Source organism: Andrena cerasifolii, chromosome 7, assembly GCF_050908995.1.
Source record: "Andrena cerasifolii isolate SP2316 chromosome 7, iyAndCera1_principal, whole genome shotgun sequence".
Classification (NCBI taxonomy): Eukaryota; Metazoa; Arthropoda; class Insecta; order Hymenoptera; family Andrenidae; genus Andrena; species Andrena cerasifolii.
In genome coordinates, this window is record NC_135124.1 from 4241744 (window position 1) to 4263587 (window position 21844).

At 39.2% G+C, this 21844-nt stretch overlaps 2 protein-coding genes across 3 annotated transcripts in view; one reads left to right on the forward strand and one right to left on the reverse strand.

The window, feature by feature from the left end:
• LOC143371650 (2-acylglycerol O-acyltransferase 1) lies at window positions 1-20993 on the forward strand. 2 transcript variants are annotated; one of them, XM_076817094.1, is made up of 6 exons: window positions 1-114; window positions 15325-15620; window positions 15751-16025; window positions 18762-18948; window positions 19228-19427; window positions 20134-20993. In XM_076817094.1, exons 1-6 carry the CDS (start codon window positions 16-18, stop codon window positions 20292-20294), a joined length of 1218 nt encoding a protein of 405 aa, XP_076673209.1. In that variant the 5' UTR covers window positions 1-15; the 3' UTR covers window positions 20295-20993. The 2 variants fall into 2 exon arrangements, with proteins under 2 accessions (XP_076673209.1, XP_076673210.1); XM_076817095.1 differs by lacking the exon at window positions 1-114 and adding an exon at window positions 5954-6147.
• The window catches only part of Cn (Kynurenine 3-monooxygenase cn), an 8020-nt gene continuing 6859 nt past the window's right edge, over window positions 20684-21844 (reverse strand). The window contains exons 9-11 of the mRNA XM_076817089.1: window positions 21515-21655; window positions 21018-21179; window positions 20684-20939 (exon numbers count right to left, since the gene is read on the reverse strand). Coding sequence (XP_076673204.1) covers window positions 20841-20939; window positions 21018-21179; window positions 21515-21655 — 402 coding nt within the window. The 3' untranslated portion in view covers window positions 20684-20840. The remainder of the gene's footprint in view (window positions 20940-21017; window positions 21180-21514; window positions 21656-21844) is intronic.

Below are 21844 nucleotides of genomic sequence, written 5' to 3' on the forward strand. Positions count from 1 at the left end.
AGCGGAACCTCTAGGATGTCCTCTCCTCACTCCTTCGTCTCTCAAAAAAACACGATCCCCTTACCGCGCGACCTGGGATCGTTGAGTCCGAGTTTTCTGCCCCTGGCACACGCGGTAAGTTTAGTCAGTATTCAAGTGATTCTATTGAAATAAAGTATTATGTGTGAAAATTGCCAACGCCAAATGATTTCGCCACCTTGTCCACCAACGAGCTCAGGCCAACTGCGTTATAAGGTTTCATTACTAACAAATTCCTGTCGCATAGTACTTAAAACACTTGATTTTAATTAACGCTTCGGTTTTAAAAGGAACATTGTACTTAAGATGAATACGAAGTGAATGATGCTTAAAACATTATTGTTATTCTACCATTATTCACCACGAATTAAAAGAGTTAAATATATTATCAAATTACGTAATTTTAATCGAATACATAGTCTGTAATTTCCTGTTTTCAAACTTCTGTTCAGATTGAAATATTAGACGAAGCTTTCACTGAACCCTAAAGTCTGAAGGTCTAAACACATTTATTAATTTCGTGTCAATTCTGTGCCAGCATCTAGTGCAGGGCTACCCAAGGTCGCATACGCGTATAGTGCCTATACGAGCTATAGTGACTTAGGTGTGAAGTCACTCAGCGGGGTCTTACCCGACACCCTGCTGGGTACTGGCCGCTAAATGTGCCCGCCTACTACCTCTTGCAGGACTGTATTTAGAGAAGACCAGGACAAAACCGGCGCCTTAGAGCCTTAGAGCCTTAGAGCTCTAGGTTTTGTCCTGGTCTTCTCTAAATACACTCCTGCAAGAGGTAGTAGGGGGGCACGTTTAGCGGCTAGTACCCAGCAGGGTGTCCGTTAAGACCCCGCTGAGTGACTTCACACCTAAGTCACTATAGCTCGTATAAGCACTATACACTCGGAGTTTTCCCACTCTCGTCTGCGTTGTCAGGGATACCGCGCGACGCTAAAGCGGCGATCATGAGCAGAGTTCGGAGGGATCCTGCTCCAATGATGGAGGGGGAAACACCTACAGGAGCGGTGGTTATGTGTGCATGAACTGCGCCTGCGTCAGTCACGCAACCATGACCACCACTCCTGTAGGTGTTCAAAAGGCACGATGAATTTCTGTCCCAATTACCGGATTCACTTGAAAAATACGAAAACGTTTCAAAAGTGCTCGTTTTCCTATTTTTTCATAAAATTTGAACCTTTTATGATATAATAAACACTTTACATAAGTGCAAGTCATGATAATTATCAATTTATTCAGTTCTGTAAAGTACGTTTTTTTTTAGTTAAATCCATCGAAATCTTTATACGCATTTTTGACATTTTTTTTACTATGCTTTAATTGTTTAAAAATGCAACCTTCTCGTTTGTAACACATACATTAATAGTTTATCTTAATTAAAAAAAAATTTCCTTATTTATTTATGCGAGTTTTTTCTACGGCCTCTTTAAGCACAAAGGCACGGTAATAGGGACATCTACAGGGTGTCCCACCTAAGACTGGACCGCGCGATATCTCCTAAAGTATTGGAGATAAAAAATTTTAAAAAATATGTAATTGAATGGTTCGAGAGGGCCAATTTTTATTATTATTTTAAAAGATACGATGGTCAAGTTCGGTTTTTCAAATGGAACTATTTTTTTTTTAACACCTGAGTTGATAGTTCGTTCCAAGACAAATTGAATAAGCTTTAATGTATACACTTTATTTCCACTGGCTTTTGAGATATTGCGCTTGCAAAATTACTGATTTTCACTGCAAGAAAACCCTCTGGAATAGCAAGGACCGGGGTTGGTCTTACTGGCGCCACGGGTGGCACTGCCTGTTAAAACTGATACCTACCTGCCAAAGGTCTACGACAGGGTTCGCAGGCCCAAAAGCTGGGCAATACTTTTCCGTCAGAAATGCTACTTAGGTAGGTACATCTGCGGTATCGAGAAGCGCACCGTTACTTTTATTCAGCACTTGCATCTACGCTCGGATGGCCGGTTCTGTTGGGAGGGATGTAAGTTGGATTGGTTAGGTTAGGAGGAGTGAAAGTTGCTAGACTAAATTTCAACCATAGGGAGCAGATTGTATCAGAACCAATCGGATTTGCATAGACCTTTGGCAGGTAGGTATCAGTTTCAACGGGCAATGCCACCCGTGGCGCCAGTAAGACCGACCCCGGTCCATGCTATTCCAGAGGGTTTTCTTCCAGTGAAAATCAGTAATGTTGCAAGCGCAATATCTTAAAAACCAGTGGATATAAAGTGTATACATTAAAGCTTATTCAATTTGTCTTGGAACGAACTACCAACTCAGGTGTTCAAAAAAAATAGTTCCATTTGAAAAACCGAACTTGACCATCGTATCTTTTAAAATAATAATAAAAATTGGCCCTCTCGAACCATTCAATTACATATTTTTAAAATTTTTTATCTCCAATACTTTAGGAGATATCGCGCTGTCCAGTCTTAGGTGGAACACCCTGTATAGTGCCTGTACAAGCTATAGTGACTTAGGTGTGAAGTCACTCAGCGGGGACTTACCCGACACCCTGCTGGGTACTGGCGCCTTAGAGCCTTAGAGCCTTAGAGCTCTAGGTTTTGTCCTGGTCTTCTCTAAATACAGTCCTGCAAGAGGTAGTAGGGGGGCACGTTTAGAGGCCAGTACCCAGCAGGTTGTCGGGTAAGACCCCGCTGAGTGACTTCACACCTAAGTCACTATAGCTCGTGCAGGCACTATACCCAATAGCCATTTATACCTCGCCTGTGTCTATATTACATAACATGGTTGACTACGTATGTGCTACGGGTATTGACCTAGAAATTTTTAATGAATTATTCAGCATACATCCTTTTAATCATGCTACTAGGTCCTTGAACCAGCCAACAACCTATCCATCTAACAAACTTGAGGCCTTTCCCAATTTCATGTAAGATGACTGTGAACTTTCCCAAGACATAAACATTCTTCAATCTCCCCAAACTTTAGTAACCACACTCTAGGAAGGAGACGCACTGAAGCACTCCTCCTGTCATTACATTATCATAGGGGTGCGCTGTGCATACAAATTCGGAGGAAGCTCATAACATCAGCATTTCTCGCTGTTCTTGCATACGTCCAGTTTCATAGTACTTCTTAATAAATAAAGTTTACATGGACAGTAATAACAACGTTAATTTTAAAAAAAACATAAAATGGCAATAAAAGTCGTTAATAAATTATTGTTACCACAACCGAGGGGAACACGTGGATGAATACAGTTTAACTGCGAATGTGACCTATTATGTAAATAGTTGTAAATATCAAGTTTTGCATTATCTAACGAAGTGAATACGCGCGTGTTCATTTCTGAAGGTTTTGCTCCGTAAATGACGATTACTTAATGATGAAATATTAGTTACAGTTTCAGTAAGTGTTCCATTTATCATAATGAAACACAGGATATTTGGTAATTATCTAGAACAGATGACTCCTCGCCGATCTTAATGACCTTGAAATATGTCGCCAAGGTTAACATTTTGGACAACTTTTCTTTTAGTTTTCGAGATATTTAAAAAGAAACTTGTATGCGTAGTTGGTCGATGCTAGATTCGTTTAGCGATTTTTCAGAGATTTAAAATACAAAAATGTTTTTTGCGTCGGGCCTCGCGGGGACAGCAAAACAAGTCTAGCCCCAACCAACTACCTATCGCACATAAAATAGGAAACACAAATAAGTTTTGCGTAAAATAACTTTTTAACAAACATCGAGCGACGGGTAAAATCTTCTGAAGGCCCCTGAAGCGGCGACCTTGACGACATTTTTTGAATTTTATTAACCGTTATTAAGTTTCAGTTGCATTGGTAAGTGGAAACGTTTCTGCCATTATATGTATTCAAAACAGAATGAGATGTGCTGGAAAGTCGTAACTTAAGTTTAACTAAGGTTTTTTGCGAATATCTCGGAAACGAAGGCCGAGCGGCGGTTGTGTGTATGTGTAGGAAAAAGTTACTCAGAATAATGACCCCGACCATATATTTCAGGGTCATTGAAATCGGTGACGAGTCTAGACTCCAGATGATTACTGGATATTCCAGTTATTTCATTATTGTGCTTTGTAATGTTCGAAGCTAATCAATTCTTTGTTTGTGTAACGTTACGTAATTATTAGTACCTACATAATTATCATACATGGTTTTATGTACAATGCACATCGGTTCGAAGAATTTCCAATCGCACGTTAACAGTTTTCTTTATTACTATCGCTTTCTCCTCTTTAAATATCGAGACTTTAGAAAGTCTTACTTGAGAGTACGCTCAGCCGCAAATGGAGTACATTTCTGGACGGATAAGTTTTTGAAAATAAAAAAGTAGGTACTGCCTACGTTCACTTTAATGTGTGTATTGCAGTTCCTAATGCATCGGTGACCTACCTTAACAAGCAAGGAAATCAGTTAAGTGGATGACCGCGTAATTAGTTTTTGAATTAGTTTATCTAGTCATCAACAAAATGACCACTTTCCCTAAGTACCTAGTGATACATATATTCCAACACAGTGCTGCATTAAGGGGAGGTTCCAGTCTAGAGCCCATGAAAGTAGGTGATCTTTAGGAATTAATTAAAGGAAAACTACTGTATATAATGTAATGGGATTTTTTGCATTGCATTAAGGATGTCTTAGGTTATAGAAATATATTTTTTGTTTTATAATTAATCATTGCAGACGGCACTGGGGAGTCGTTAAAGTCAGGGCGTCAAAAAATTCATCCAAATCGGTGTGACCTGTACCTCCAAGAGTTATTATCTGATTCGACTGAAACTTTTTTTATTTAGAAGAATATACTTCTGGCTAGGGGGGAAACCAGAATAAATTACAAAAATAACATTTTTATTAGAAAATAACGACACTTGGAATTTGAAATCACTTCTTCCCCATATTTTTCGTCCTTTCAACGCCTTTAAAAATTATAAATTTTCTATTTTTTGTATTTTTTGCTGGTATCACCCCTAGCCAGAAGAATATTCTTCAAAATAAAAAAAGTTTCAGTCGAATCGGATAATAACTTTTGGAGATACAGCTCCCACATATTCTCCTTCAAAACACCTCTGATTCCGCACTGAACCTGTAAAATAAGCAAAATTATGAAAATGACACCTACCAAATGGCGAATTTTAAAAAGAAGTGCGTCTTTGTTAAAAAAAAAACAACGTTTTAGTTTCTTTTCATAAAAAGTAAAATGTTGTATTAACTTCAATTTACGTTCAGTCAGAATCTACACATTTTTTGACCATGCTCGAATTTGATTTGAGTCGATTGAAACCTCCGTTTTTGAGTTACCACTGCAAAATAAAATGCTCCATCCGTAGTGTCATATATAATGCATAATTTGGACTAAGCAAGCATATTATTTTAACCCTACGATGCTCCCAGCTTTGTGTCAAAGAACAAGTATCACTTTCAATTTACTTCCTTATAACAAGTTAAAAAGAAATGCTCCATTTCCCCCAAAAGCTTCTGCCTAGTACCCTGAGCAGTTTCAAGCGACACGGCTTCGACAAGCACGGTACAAAATAGATACCCGCGTTGCACAGGAGCTAGCTCTACAAAGAATTTCAAATCACAGCAGCAAAGGTCGCGCGTTGAGGAGCACTAAAGCATAAAAATAGAACGCAACACCGACCAAGTTTTTAAACCTCCATCCTGAATAAACGAGGCTACCTATAACGCCCAAGGTATCGGTTATCGATGAACATCTCGCCGTGTGGCGCGTCGGAACTGGAATTTCTCAGGTGCGAGGGTCTGGCTGCGGTTCCCGTGCTCCGTTGCTCGCGCCCGCAGCCTCGCATTGATTCAGCTGCGTGCATAGACGCGTGTGGCACGTTGCGTCCGTGCGCTCGTAGGCAGCGTTACTACGCGCGCAGCCTTTCCTGTTTCATCCGCGCGGCGCCTAACCAGTGAGTAGCGTGACGCCGAGCCGAGCATTTCGCCGTGAGAGTTCACGGTCCGCGTTCGCCGACGGTGGGATGCTCTGTCACTAGTGGACTGGACCCGGCTGTTTGCGGAGAGAAAGCAATCCCGGAGGATCGCGATCACCCTGCGCGGATCTGTTGTGAACCGGAACAGGCGGCCCATGCCGCAAATGGCCCCCGGGTATCACGGTGGTAACAGGTAAGGAGGCGTCCCGTTAGGAAAGAATGCGCGCGGATGTCACCTGAACATCTATTTTCGGTGGTCCTATCTCGACTGGGATTCGTCAGTCGTCCGGTTTACCCACAGCCGAATACTGCGCCGCATGGCCGTGCGACGACGACTGCTCTCCAACCCGTACTTTCTCCGCGACGTGACTCAACAGAGGTCGAGGAATTTCAGAAGTAGGAAGACACTTCTGCATCGTTGCATCTGAACGATGAACTCTAGCACGGGGACTGTTAGCATCGCGGTAGATACTGGTCAGCCGGCGATCCACCAGGAAGCTAGGCTAGGCTAGGTGACGCTATGCTATGCCATGCTACGGTTTAAAAAAGTTAGCTTCGATACATTCTTATGGAACCGTTTCTAGCTGAAGCTAAGCTGAAGCATAGCAGAGCATAGCATCCGCGTAGCTTAGCTTCCAGCTGGATCCCCGGCTGTAAAGGACAAACTCTACTGTGAAGTAGAGTTTGTTGGGGTTTACTGTTTCATTTTTTAATTCCTCATGCCTCGTGGTGAAGGAAGCTGCGATTTAAGCGAGTTGGAGTGCTGCGTGCGGTTGTTAGGGTTTTGAGTCTTAGGGCGGTGTTCTCAGTCGCTACTTATTCTTAAGCAGATGCTTAAGCATTCGGGATCCTTCGCTAGCTACTAGGTTACTAGAGGATACCGCATGCTTAAGCATTTGCTAATAAGAAATTGCTTAGTGTTTATTCATCAGGCCCAATGGGACCTCCAGTAGTATATGCTCTGAGGCCGGTATTCTCAGTCGCTACTTATTCTTAAGCAAATGCTTAAGTATTCGGCATCCTTTACTAGCTACTAGGTTAGTAGAGGATGCCGCATGCTTAAGCATTTGCTTAAGAAAAAGTAGCGACTGAGAATACCGGCCTCAGAGCATATACTACTGGAGGTCTCATTGGGCCTGATGAATAAAAACTAAGCAATTCCTTATTAGCAAAATCAATTCCTTAAAAAGCAATTACTTAAACAAAACAGGAATTTCTTATTTTCATATGAATAAAAATCATAAGGAATTGCTGGTTTTGCTAGACTATATAAGTAAATGGTAGCTGTGACTGCCGGTGACGTTCTCTCTCTCTCCCTCTCTTTCTCTCTCGCTCTCTCTCTCTCTGCCTCGATTGTAAGCAATTCCTTAAAAAAATAAGGAAAAGCAATTCCTTGGCAGTTTAGGAATTCCTACAAGACAAAGCAAATGCTTGTGTTTTTATTCACCAGAATTTAAGAAATTCCTAGTAAAATATTAAGAAAAAGCAACTGCTTGCACTTTATTCATTAGGCCCATTGCCTTACGCCTCCTGTCCTCGAAACTGTCGCCAACATCACGCGAGAGAGAAAGACATGTGCGAGCTGCTGCGAGTGAGAGGTGTACACCGGCGCATGCGCATTGCGAGCGATTGGGAGTCCCCCGTTCTACCTCTCTCGCTCGCACCTATCTCTTTCTCTCTCGCACGATGTTGGCGACAGTTTCGGGCTGTCAATGAGACCTCCGTGTTTATATGCTCTAAGTTTTGAGTATGGTTTTCGTGTGGTTTATGAGGAAGAAACTGTGATAGGGTAATTGCGGTATTTCAGTATTTCGGTATTTCAGTGTTATCGGTAATAAAATACAACACTGTCGGTTTTATTTGCTTTGGGCAGTTCGTTTGGGTTAGATTAATAAGCGAGAACGTGTTTACATTATTACTTTTAAAGATTTCGCTATTTTTCGAGGTAAGCCTACCGCACTTTGCCTCAATAGTTATGCGTCGAGTTTATTTTTGCTATCGTAGTAGTTAGAAATTCATAGTTTTTCGTGATATAACTTTTCTAATACGTTAAACGAATTCTGTGGAATATTTCTCGGCCAGAATAGGTCATTCGACATAGCACTTGGAAATACGAAAGTGCGGCGTCTCTTCCGGGCATTTGGGATAGATGCCGCACTTTTATGCGCATTGTATCTGAAGGTACCTAAGTCGACTAAATGATGCTTTTAATTTTAAAAATACAAAAAAAGTGTTTCAAAATAGATACCGTGATACCTCAAGGAAAATTAGCTATTTTTTAATGACAAATCTGGTAATCCAAACATATTTTTTTTTTTACCCTTTTTTCACATTTTATTTTTATTTTATGTGTAATGAATGTGGAAGGAAGAAGAAAAGACAATTAAATTTAGAAAAGCAGAAATAATATCTGCACCTATTTATTTTTCCAATTTTATTGCATTTTATAACTGTATAAATTAAAAATATGTTTCATTTACTTTACTTTTACTATTTTTTTAAATAAAAAATTAAAATTAACAAGTTTAAGTGGAAAGTTAAACGTTTTTCGAAATGCGGCATCACTCCCGCACGTGCGGCGTCTCTCCTAAAAAACGGAAGCTTTTAGTTTCAATTTTTTAAGGGTGACAAATATTAAAATTTTGATTTTCTTCAATAACATGCTTTCAACTAATAATACGTACCCTTGGAACAAATTTTCATTGCAAAATTTAGACACGGTGACAATTTTGCGCAAGGTGCGGCAACTGTCCCACAATTACCCCACATGTGAGTTAAGCAAGCTGCGCGTGCCCCCTTTGTTGCTTTGATTTTACAGTTCTTCTATTGTGTAGAATTCTCCGCACCGTGGTTTCTGTAATGAGGTAATCCGCTGACCGCTGTGGACACGTGATCATACAGAGTAGTGCACACCGCTGCATATTCATGTTTGTTCCACGAGCTGTAAGACATCTATTCACACAGATTTATTACCACGAGATGATAGGCAAATTTTAATTCAGTTAAAGAACGGCTTATGCGAGTGAACAGTAAATCCATGAATATGTAGTCCCATAAATCGGCAATGTACTGATGGAAATTATAAGAAATCGCTTACCTACTCGTGCTCGAACTTTAAAATGCTCTTGCACAATTTGATGTTTAATAACTCCCAAAGTGTTACCTGATAGACTACACCAAAAATAATTACAGGGTCAGTCAGAGAAATAACTTCCTTACTCATTAAGGTATCCGATACATTAGAAGCTCCAATATATAGATATGTTACGCATATAGCGAAGATACTCTAACGTTAAATACTCGGTATTCCTTTCTTCTCAAACACTTGTTGAAGAAACTTTTTACCCGACTGCGGCACGTAAAGGAGGGCATTGTGTTTATCAGTCTATGTATATATGTCTGGATGTTGCGCTCTAGAGCCTGTACGGATACACTGATTTAGACAAACGAGGTGTCTTTAGAATTGTCTCGACCTTCCGAATGTCCTACGATATATAATTTTCAAAATTGTGAGATAGAAATAAAAAATGGGAAGGACTCGCAATTAGAGACCTGGATCCGAGGAAAGTTCTTAATAACCCTCACTACAGTGGTCCCCTTAACGAACTAAATACGCTGCGGTCCTTGCCATACAATATTGCTATATATAACTAAAGTAAAAAATAAAAAATATTTAAAAAAATTTAAAACTCGACTGCTTAAAGGCGATCCAAAATGACAAAAACAAGAATTAATTTATTTACACCTTAAGATTTAATTTATTTATATATGTTATATTATTTATCATAAATAGGTTAATAATAAGATGACAATTTAAATTAACTCAATTGCCTGCAGTCGGAGGCCTTAAATCTTTTGAAAGAAAGTGCTTCAAGCAGGTAACAAATAGAGGTGGACAATATCAATGCAAATTCATGCTTATATAGAGACAGTTCAACTTCAGCGTATTTTGTAACTTCTGTGTTTCTCTCTTTGTCCGTGTGAGGAATACTGTTAGCGTTGTTAATAGCCCATCAAACCTAATTAGGGCGAAGAGCGACATACATTATTTATTAAGACAATATGTGATTTTTTATTTCGAAATAAATGTTTGAATGTAATTACATCAAATCATTTGCATCAGAAGATTTAAGGCCTCCGACTGCAGGCAATTGAGTTAATTTAAATTGTCATCTTATTATTACCCTATTTGTGACAAATAATGTACCATGTATAAATAAATTAAATCTTAAGGTGTAATTAAATTAAGTCTTGTTTTTATCATTTTATTTCGCTTTATAAGCAGATGGGTTTTTTAAATTTTAAAATTTTTTTTATAAAATCAGTATTCAAAAAGAAGAAAATTCACAAGTCATCGTAAGTTCCTCAAAGTTTGAATTCGAATCGGAGCCACTTTCTCTCCCACGTTGTGCATCTGTAAATAATATATTTGCATTGTTCTGAAGACGTATCAATGTAACAAATGCTTATGATAGGTTACTGGATCTATTTCCCTCATGTCTAACGTCAAGCTTGTACTCTAGATTATTTATCTCAGTTTACCTTGGCACGAAGCGATGCTTTGTGTCGTTCCTTCTATCAGCTTCAGGCATAAAATTTGAAGCAGAGATAGGCTGAGATTAATGTCTCTTTAAGTCGAATGATGCTACGCTGAGGAATCTAGTTATCGTTATACATTGTACTTTGGACTATCATGTTCGTGGCTTTGTGGGATGGTGAAACACGGGGGTCACGGATTTCGGGAAATCTTCACATACGTTATCCGTTTAGATTAATTTATAAAATCGGTGGCATGCCTAATTTCCTGAAACAATTGTATTTACAGATTTTGCATTTGTGTCATTAATACTTGCAGGGTTACACAACCCTCTTGGTTAACCCTTTGACTCCCAGTGTTGCACCGGTGCAATACTCATTTTAACCCTTCGTCGACCCGCTTCTTTTTTCGATCAAATTTGACATACCTGGGTGGCTCACACCCATGAGCAATTTTTGAACCACTGCCATTCTCATCCAAAGAATCCAATCGTTATGAAAAAAATCATGGGTCATTTTCGAGGTCCGTAGAATGTATTCCAATAGTTTTTTTATTGAAATTTTATCACAGTGTTTGTGGAAAAATTCTAGGTTACCATAGGTCGAGAAAAAGCGAAGAAAATTTTGAAAAATTGTAACTTTTACAAATTTCAATATTAGAAGCTAAAAATCTACAGAGTTGTTGTTCAGGTATAATATTTTGCAAAAGAAAATAGTTTATAAGTCGGCTTTGGAGAAAAGGTATTTATTTTGCATATAGAAAGTGCCAAAAATTAATTCTATCGCCTGTTTATATTTATAACATTTCTTAGCAATCATCTGTAGTTTTTCTCATGGTAAAATATATTCCAATGTTTTCGGTTTAGAAAATCAGACATTCTCTTCAAAAATTTATTGTGGATTATTATAAACATAAAAATAAAAGAAATCGATATTTATATCAGTCTCACAATTTTTAAGTAACGGTTCAAGGGTCTGGACGGTGCAGGGTTAAGGCTACTGGAGGGACCAATTTCAATATGTACATGCCTACTAATGAATATCATTCATTTCAATACCCACAGTTTATGTCCTTAGAATTAAATAGTACTCATACAAAAAAGTGCATACTAATTTCAACCGCGCATACAATATTTCTTATTATTCGGATGAATTCGAGATCTATAATCAGTTCATACAGCGTGTATTTCTAAGTGCTTTAGTGTATTGAAATATACATATGTATGCACTAGTGTGTTTCTTAGTTATAGGTGGTTGAAAGTGTTTGCGAAGTTTTTTGTCTTACACAACTAAATGCGTACGACTCAACCGCTATTCCCAGTTTATTTTTAAATTAATATAATTTTTAAAAAACTTAAAAATAGCACGTGGCCTGCGAAGAAAACGTAACATAATACAGTGAAGGAGAAGAAAATTGGAGAACGTGCCAAGAGCACAGCAATTCAAATTGCTTTGTCTTAACACTCCCACTTGACTTGCTGTACTTTTCCAGCGCTTTAACAAAATTTTATTCGCTCCATACACATTTTGAAAGGCGCAGCTTGTAATTATTTCGTCAGCATGTCCGCCGGCTATTATTCTGTCTGCAAGTACTTTACATCTATTAACTCTTTCGTATTTCATGTCTCTAATGAAATTATGTATATGTCTCGTACGTTGATGATATTCCGGATTACGTACCAACTTCAGCGCTCCTTGGTTGTCGTAGTACCTATGTATGAGATCCCCCCACCCATAAACATGACTCATGTATGAAAAAAAGCTAATTCCCTTTAATTTTATTCACGAAAAAAATTAAAAAAGTTCACATGCGAAGATTGTGAAATCAACTTTGCTAATTTCAATTGTACCTATTCTTGTTTTCCGCTCGAACACTGATTCCTCCGTCACTGTTTATACTCGACATTCCTTTATCGGCCACAAATCAATTCAGTGCTCAGATTTTCAGCTTCGGTTTTATGTAATTAGCGGGCCCTGTTAAGATCGTTTTGCGATGGGAGATAATAAAAACTTGGTAGAGACTAATTTCGACGAATCAAATACGGTAATAAGGTGAATGTCCCAATTTCTGCTGATTTAAGAGGTTACTCGTCGGAAAGAAGGTGTAAAAAATTTGTTTGTCATCAAAATTTGCAGAGTAATTGATCAATTCTTTAATAATAAATCAACCAGTCGAAAACTATTCAAGAAAGAAGTACGAATTTCTACTCACCATTTGTACCAATTTCTGCTCACATAATATGTTACCTTTTCAGGTTAAAATAAGTTACATCTTTTACGGAGATGTTTTATAACACAACAGTAAAGCATAAAATAATGATAAACAAAAAATAAAATGCCTTCGAATAGAAATAGAGGTTACAGCATATATTGAATTGTGAGGTTATGTTGCTAAAATTTTGGTGAGTAGAAATGCGGACACGACGGTGATTCACTTGACCCTAAACCTAATCACCTGTTTTCTACTTAGAATAATAAAAAATAGTACAAAACCTACATCCAGAGCATTTTACAAGATTCTACTGTGCCGACGGCACGTGACTTTATTCTAATGAGGCGTCCAGGAGTTACTCTGTACTCTCCCGTTCGGTTGGCGTCCAGGTATTATCGCCGAACTCTCCATACCGGTCGAGCGTCCAAGAGCAGGCTCTAGTGCGTACTCTCTCCAGCAGGGGTCCAGGTATTATCGCCGAACTCTCCTGCCGGAGTCCCTAAGCTGTCCGAGAGCGGCCGTTGGTCGTACCTCGTCTTCTCTCTCGGAAGAGCGAAGAAGGAAATGCCTTTGCGGGCCTCTAAAGGTTCCCCCACACCAACGCGAATATTCGTTCCGCGCCGCGGATCAGATAAGGCAGTAGTTTTTTATACGTGGTGGCTTATGGGCAGTGTTACCTGATCCGCGCGGCGAAATTCGCGTTGGTTTTGGGGGAGCTTTAAGGTCCGCGCACACATATCCGTTCCGTGTCAGTTCCGTATCCGTCGTGACAGTGGTAAGAAGAAGAGAGGCGTAGAGGGTCTCTTCTTCTTACCACTGGAACGACGGATGCGGAACTGACGCTGCACGGATATGTGTGCGCAGACCTTTAATTTATACCCAATCGTTGCTATCCGCGGCCGCAGAAATCAACAGACGCGCCCTCAAGCGCGGGCCCCGCGAACTGCGGTTCCGGGCCCGCACGTCTCTGCGCACGGGCGGCCTACAAACGTATTTAGGAAACTTCTTGATGGTCGGAGTTTCTCGAAGCTTCTTTTCTGCATGCTACACCTTCATTTTTTTTACCTTTAAATCTGATGCACGGTAGTTATACATTGCACCGTGGCAGCAAAAAGCTTTTGAAATCTATAAATAGGCCCCCATAGACCCGCGAGCATGCTCGCCGAACTTGCTCGCGTGAGGCTAGCCCAATACCCACATACAGCCGAGCATGTTCGGCTGGCCGCTCGGTTCATAAGCAATTTCTAGCACAGCATCTCACGAGTTAATACGCACAATCTTATCACTTTTAATCCGCTATCTTGAGAAATAAGGATACTCTTCATTATCCTTTCTAATTTTCTTTATTTAAAATGCAAAAGGTTTAGGCTAAATCGATGATCTGTATATTCGCTTTCTTAACGCACGAAAACAATCTATTTTATATTATTCTTCGTGTAATATAGTCAGGGCCAGTTGGGCCATTGAGGGGAGGTTCCAGTCTAGAGCCTATGAAAGTAGGTGATCTTTAGGAATTAATTAAAGGAAAACTACTGTATATAATGTAATGGGACTTTTTGCATTGCATTAAGGATGTCTTAAGTTATAGAAATATATTTTTTGTTTTATAATTAATCATTGCAGACGGCACTTGGGTGTCGTTAAAGTCAAGGCGTCAAAAAATTCATCCAAATCCGTGTGACCTGTATCTCCAAAAGTTATTATCCGATTCGACTGAAACTTTTCTTATTTTGAAGAATATACTTCTGGCTAGGGGGAGGGGGCAAAAAAGATACAAAAATAACATTTTTATTAGAAAATAACGACACTTGAAATTTGAAATCACTTCTTCCCCATATTTTTCGTCCTTTCAGCGCCTTTAAAAATTATAAATTTTCTATTTTGTGTATTTTTTTCTGGTATGACCCCTAGCCAGAAGTATATTCTTCAAAATAAAAAAAGTTTCAGTCGAATCGGATAATAACTTTTGCAGATACAGCTCCCAACGATTTTGAGAACACTGTGTTGAGAAAAACGCGTTTAAAGTTTTACGTGGGCGCCGAGTAGGCGGCTGTTACCCATGCATTTGCCGCTACTCAAATGCCTATAACTTTACGAATTTCAACAAATCCTTTTCAACACGTATTCCTAAAAGGTTGAACATTCTAAAAATGAAATAAAAAATCGATTTTTAGACCGAAATCTCCCCTTAAGGCTTAAGGAGTCCGAGGTTCATCATATTCACCACATCCGCGCGGAAGTGAAACTCGAAAGCCAATGATAACGTGGACATGCGACGGATAGGGAATACCTGCTGGTATAATGAATTAAACTCTTACAAGCAGCTATACAAGCAGCTTTATTTCAAGAAATAAAAAATGCAAAACGTAGGAAACTGTGTAAAAATATGATGGGAATCAATATTTACGTCTCGCAATCGATATGTTTGATTCGTAAGTTTTTATAAGATAAAAAATTTACGACTGATTAGATAAAGGCGATCGTTACCGCAGCGTGCATTACCTTTTCTTAACACGCGGCACGAACCACGTAAATACTTCGTGGTTTATTGAAACACACTGTTCTCATGTCAAATCCTGCTTCAGCTCTATAAATCACACGTGACAAACGAATTGTTGGCAGGTGCACAGGCTGGACTACTCTGATGGTACTTTAAATAGAGAAAAAAAGGGGCGGCAAGTGAGAACAACGATGGAGATCCTGGGCGTGAAATTTGCACCACTGAATGTGCCGTTGAGGCGAAGACTGGAGACACTGTCGGCAGCGGTTTGGATCGTCTTGCTAGGCTTCGGAGATTTCATTGGATACATCCTCACTGCCTATCTCCTCTTTTGCACAGAAACTCTGCGCTATTTCGTTCTACTCTATTTCGTGTGGATGTATTACGATTGGGACACGTGTAATCGCGGCGGTAGAAGGTAAGTGCAACTCAAAGCTTCTTCAAAATTCATCCATTGCTCCTGTATTGCTGCGGTCTGATCTTCCGCACACGAGGCCCGAACCTGAAGTCTGAAGATTATCATAATATTTGTATCCTGTTTGCCTTAGTGAACGGTGGACGAGGTGGTTAAGGAATTGCGTGTGGTTGCGATACTTTTGCAATTACTTCCCCCTGAAATTGGAGAAAACAACCGAGCTGGATCCGTCGAGATCCTACCTGTTTTGCAGCTTTCCGCACGGAATTCTGTCGACAGGGGCTTTCGGTTCGTTCGGATCTGACCTCCTCGGCTGCAGAAAACTGTTCCCGGGGTTGGACTTCCGGGTGGTCGTGCTGGATCAGCACTTCAGAATTCCTCTGTTTCGAGAGTATGCTTATTTCAACGGTACGTATTTTAAAATCAATTGTGTTGTGAATAATAGCTGCCGGAAAATGTCGGACCGCGTCAGGGTTTAGCTAGAAATGAATCGTTTTTCTCAATGCAATGTTCGTAATTCTGCTGGTCAATACTAAAGTAGCAGAAGAAGTATGAAATGGAACTGGGACAATAGATCACTGTTTCTCAATCTTTTCGAAATTGTGAAAGGAGTCCCTGAAAAGAATGATTCTTAATTGCATGTCCACAGTTGTGGGGTACATAATTTAGGTATAAAATAATGAGACAATATGATATGAAATTATATTTCTTGTGTTACAAGGAATACATTTATTTTTTCTTTAATTTATCATAGCTTGGTACATGAATATTGCGTTTTCCCATGAGAATACGTCACGGTGTAATAGACAGGTGTTCCGACTCTGTATCTTTTACCCCAGCGATTTTGTGTGCCGATTTCTGTTTAGTTCCCCTGGCCGCCGCGAGAGGCTTCTAGAGATAGACAGTTGGCATCGCCACACGATTCTGCGACACTTAATCCAAAATTAAAGGGTACTTACCTACTCACCTCGAAAAATAAAAAAATACCAGATCTCTTGCTCTAAAACGTGTAAAAAAATTTAAAAAGAACATGAAAAAAGAAAACAGATTTACACGCATTCAGGCAATGGGGAAGATCAACTGCAACTTTTTCTCACCCGTGACGCCACCAGCACACGTGCCACAAATGAACAATTCCCGCGCAAATCATTTACACATGCGCACTCATGGAAAACCGCAGTGCATGCGCTAGTGGCGCCCTCTGCGCCGAACTTTGCGCCATCTTCCCCATTGACAGTGATAACTCTTAAAAGTTGTTACCTTCCATGGGTGCTCAGAGAGGGGTGCAAAAGGGGCAGTTACTCCCCTGGTTTTTGAGAAAAAATCGCTTACTTTTCAAAACTGATCTTTATTAAGTTTATACTAAAAAGGGGAATTTTTAAATTTCGGTTTTAAATTTTTAATTAAAGTGGCTGTATAAAATGGGTTAAAAAACGCAAGAGGGGTACATTTTTCTTTATCATCATCCCAAAGTTGCCCCCCCCCCTGGAAAAAAGTCTCCGGACGCCTTTGTCGACTTGGCAATGTGTGCTTCTCATAGTCAACACAATTCTATCGATCTTAAGTTATCTGAACGAGCATCGTCACATCGCGAAGTACACAAACATTCAGTCAACCCGCGAGTTTACGTCTAGAAACTTAGTTTAATTATATTTATGAAGAGTTATTAGTTTCAATTGTCTGAGCCCGTGTGAACCTGTTTTTTTTTTGGCGGAGCGTTTTCGTGCGAGTAAATTTGATATTTTTCTTATTCTTTTGCAAGTTTCAGTGCAGGTAAATTTGTGTTCTGTTTAAATTTTTTACACGTTTTCTAAAACGTGTAAAAAAATTGCTCTAGCAAGAGATCTAAATTTTTTTTATTTTTTTGGACCGGTATGATTCTGTATTTTATTGTGATTTCTGCACGTGTGCACCTCGATGACACAATGGACTACAATAGTGGATATAATGGAAACAACTGATTTTAGTGAGTAAGTAAGTACCCTTTAACTTTGCACGGTGTCGCAGAATCGTGTGGTCATGCCGATTGTCGGTAAATTTCGACGTAACTTCTCTGAGGTGAGTGACTCCGTGCGAGCGTGGCTTTGACAACCACTGCTCAATCCCTCGGCTGACTTTCCTGCGTGCAGCGGTGCGCGCAGATTGCCTGCTTTTAGGGATATCTTTAAACGCTTATAACTAACAAACGAAGCCTCAACCGCAATATCGTTATTCTTGATTTTCGTCTCAATATGGTGTCTAGAGTCACACCTTAAATTTATTCCCACGTGTAGCCAAACACCCCGTACATAGGCTAAGTAGGCTGCAGCCTAGAGCGGCAAATTTCGGGCCAAAGAAATTGAAGGAATCGAAGGAGAGCGAAATATTTTTACCTGTAACTTTTTATTTTTTCATCGACAATAATAGCATAGATTTCTATTATAAAATAAAATGTCTATGTATTTTCCCTAACAACGAAAGTGAAGGGTGATCTTTAAACACAGAGACTTGAGACAAATTTAAAAACATTTCAATTTTTTCATGCAACAAATTAGCAATAATTCGTATGTGAATTTTCATATTGAATTAATTCTAAAATTGTCTCAACTCAATTAAATTAAGAAAGGGCGGCTGACGCTTGTTAGCCTACGGGCCCTAAATCTCCACATTCGCCCCTGGCTGAATGTGTAACAGAAATGTACGGTTTTAATTGAAAGATGACACTGAAATGCATGCAATGATCTCATAAAAACGCGAGTTCGACATCACATTTTCTGGAACGGCAATTCTTTTAAATATATCATCCTTGATTGTTTATAAAATACTAATTGCAAATCGTGTCACACGTAATCAAATTCCTTTCATATAGATAATTAAATAGTGTAATATAAAATGTAATCTGTTTATCAGTTTTCAGCTTTTTATATTTTGTTACACTAATTCAACATTAAAACCAACACAATTCCCTTAAATAATTTTAACTGTAATTCTTTAGTAACCTGTAATTCTTTAGGTCTTTTTTTTTACGTGGAGAAATCCCTAACGGATATTCTTTAGGTCCTAACCCAGACCTAACCCAGACCTATTCTATATATTTTTTGCTGATTGTATATACGACCTATTTTTTACATTCTTGATTTATCCTTTGATGAAATTACAATGCAGGCACAGTGAGCAGTAGTGCAGAAAGTTTAAACTACGTGCTATCAACGAAGCCTGAAGAACCGTTTACTGGAAGAGCAACAGTTCTCATCGTCGGTGGCGCGTCGGAATCATTGGAATGTAAGCCAGGCACTTATCGTATCCTGGTAAAACGAAGAAAAGGCTTCATAAAGATCGCGCTGAAGCATGGGTTAGAATTATCAATGTTTACGATTCAACATACAAATATAATTACACTGATAAATGCAAACATTATAAAGATAACGTAGAGACATATCCACGTTAACCATTAAACAAACATACAAACACTTTTAACACCTCCGAGCAAATGTTAACTTAATTCGGATGTTATCATTGCCTTAACTGCTGGGGACAATCCTCCTGGATTTTATCTTCCGAAATGAATCATGTTGATTCATCTTGTAACGATGAAAGAGTGTTTACTCATTCTTGGCTTCCTTATTTTTAGGACACCACTGGTACCCGTGTTCTCATTTGGTGAGACGGATATATACGACCAGGTATACGGTTCGGAAGGCTCGTTGTTGAAAAGAGTGCAACACTACATTCGTAAAACAATAGGAATAGCCCCGATCATTCTGATGGGTCGAGGATTTTTCCAATATTCCTTCGGTATCATACCACGGCGGAAACCCATCACTGTTGTCGGTAATTATCGTAATTTAAGACAATAACCACTAATTTTAAAAGCAGCATTAAATACAGCGTCAAATAAACAGTTTGCAATAGCTTTTTACAACAATTATGGTAAAAAAGTTGAGAGAAAAAAAATTAAGTAAATGTAAAATATGTTAAATTATCCATCATTAAGAGGGAATAATTTTTTCTCATTCTTTTTTGCATTCCAATATCTTTTATAGTTCAAAAGTTATACGAAAAAGGCCCCAAATTTTTCAACCCCGGCCGGGAAATTCTGAATAGCTCTTTGCGACGTTAATTTGAAAGAGACCATCCCAAAATTCTCGAAGCTCGGGCATCACTGCCTTCCAGCGGTCGCTGGCAGTGGAATCTGTGATGCCAGATCGGGGCCGGATTCCCTCGAGAATTCCCCCCACCTCGCGCATACTGCGCTGGAGCAGCGAGTCCGTGAGCTCGGCGCTTCGGAGTTCGACTCACGGGCACGCAGCTCCGGCGTAGTGTGCGCGAGGTGGGGGAAATTCTCGAGGGAACCCGGCCCCGATCTGGCATCACAGAGTGGAATGCGTCCGTGCGGCGGTGTTGCCATTTTACCTGTTCGCGCGAGCGCGGTTTGCAGGACTGTATCAACTTGCCCCGGTCTCCCCTACAGCTTTCAGGAAACTTTCTCCAGAAGAACATTTGCGTTGCCATTATCTTGCCATTTCTTATTTTTCAGTCGGCAGTCCTTTAGAGCTACCGAAGATATCGGAACCGACAGCGGAACAGATCGATGAATATCACGAGAAATTTATAAAGCATCTGGTGGAGCTTTTCCAGACCCATAAGCATAAATACTTGGCGAACGCCGATTCAGTGACCCTTGAATTGATGTCGTGATACGTGCATTAATATGCAACAGTGATTTACAGTGTATCTTTGAAATCAGAGGAAGCTTGGGGAACGGAAGAACGACTTTATAAATCCGTTGCAACAGCGTGGAGAAGATATCACCCCTTCCACGAGTCTGTTTCACAATCACTCAACATGCCAATTTGCCTAGCAAGTTTTTACAGAAAAAATAATTCGCGATAGATTAAGGTATTGCCTCTAATTACGTTTTAACCTTTAATTGATATTCGGGTATGGAAGCGGTTACTTTGAGGTAGCGGCCTTAAGTAAGAGTTGCTCAAATACAGTTATAGATGCTTTAACGTGAGTTGTAAGTAGGAATAGTAAGGAATTGTACATTTTAGGGAGGAAAGAAAAACAGAAATTAAATGCATATGTAAGTTTCTAGAGTTTTTAATACAGCAAGTAGGAAGGTATTATGTATGATTAAATGACGTGAAACAATAGCTACTGTTTGCGTATGTACTGCATTATGCGTCATCTTCGCGCGCGCGCTCACATATCTGTATGGTTGTAAAACTTGTGTATTTGTATTTAATACAAAACACTTTTCCTCGTATACTTCTCGGCAATAGGCGCCAGCAGCATTGCAAGAAGTATAAACGCTATAGACCAAATAGTCCTACGTAATATCTGCAGGGAAAGAATTCTTGTTCAAATACAATTTCTATGATTGTTACATTTTTTTCAACGCTGGTGTTTTTAATCGACCTTGTCCTGCCATTCTTTGTTCGCGATGCAATCACGAAATCTCATTCGTGAGAAGTGTACGGTAGAGTATAGCGGTATCCACGTGTTCGGTATTCGCCTGTAGAGGAATGTGTCCACGTATTTCCGCAATAGAAACGATTTTCTTGTTACCAGATCTCTCATCTGAAAATTTTATCATATAGGTGTACACGTACGTAACAGCTTAGTAGATTATTTCCTTCTGAATTTGTACAGATACCTACTCTCTCCTCAAGCATTTATTTAATTAGAGAGTATTAATTTTCAGGGAACAACGTGTTATTTTTTCGATGCTATCAATTTAGGTATTTTTAAGAGTAACCACGAGGCATTCCATTGGAATCGTCTTGCTCGATGTTTGACAACGAAAGACTTCAAGAATCTCGGATCATGACAAAAGTAACGATGACCATAGTGAAGATTAATTGCAATCTGTTTTGGCATTACGGAATGAATGAAAATTATCGTCTGGGACTTACCTCGACGTAATTGTACATAGCAAGATCGCATATCGCGTGAGCATCGTTGCATCGTAGTTCAGAGAACCTCGGGACCACTTCGCTAAAGTCTGAATCGTAACGTTCCATTAACTCGTCTAATAATAGCATGTCCTCGAAACCCTAATAAAAAGTTACAGAACAATTTACAAATATTTGCGAATTAATTAATATTTACATAAATAGTATTCTAAAAAAATTCTAATATCATTATATAATTCTAATATCATTATTCTAAAAAAAATTCTAATATAATGATATTAGAATTTTTTTAGATGGGCGTCAAGTCGACTGACCATTTGTTACAAATGA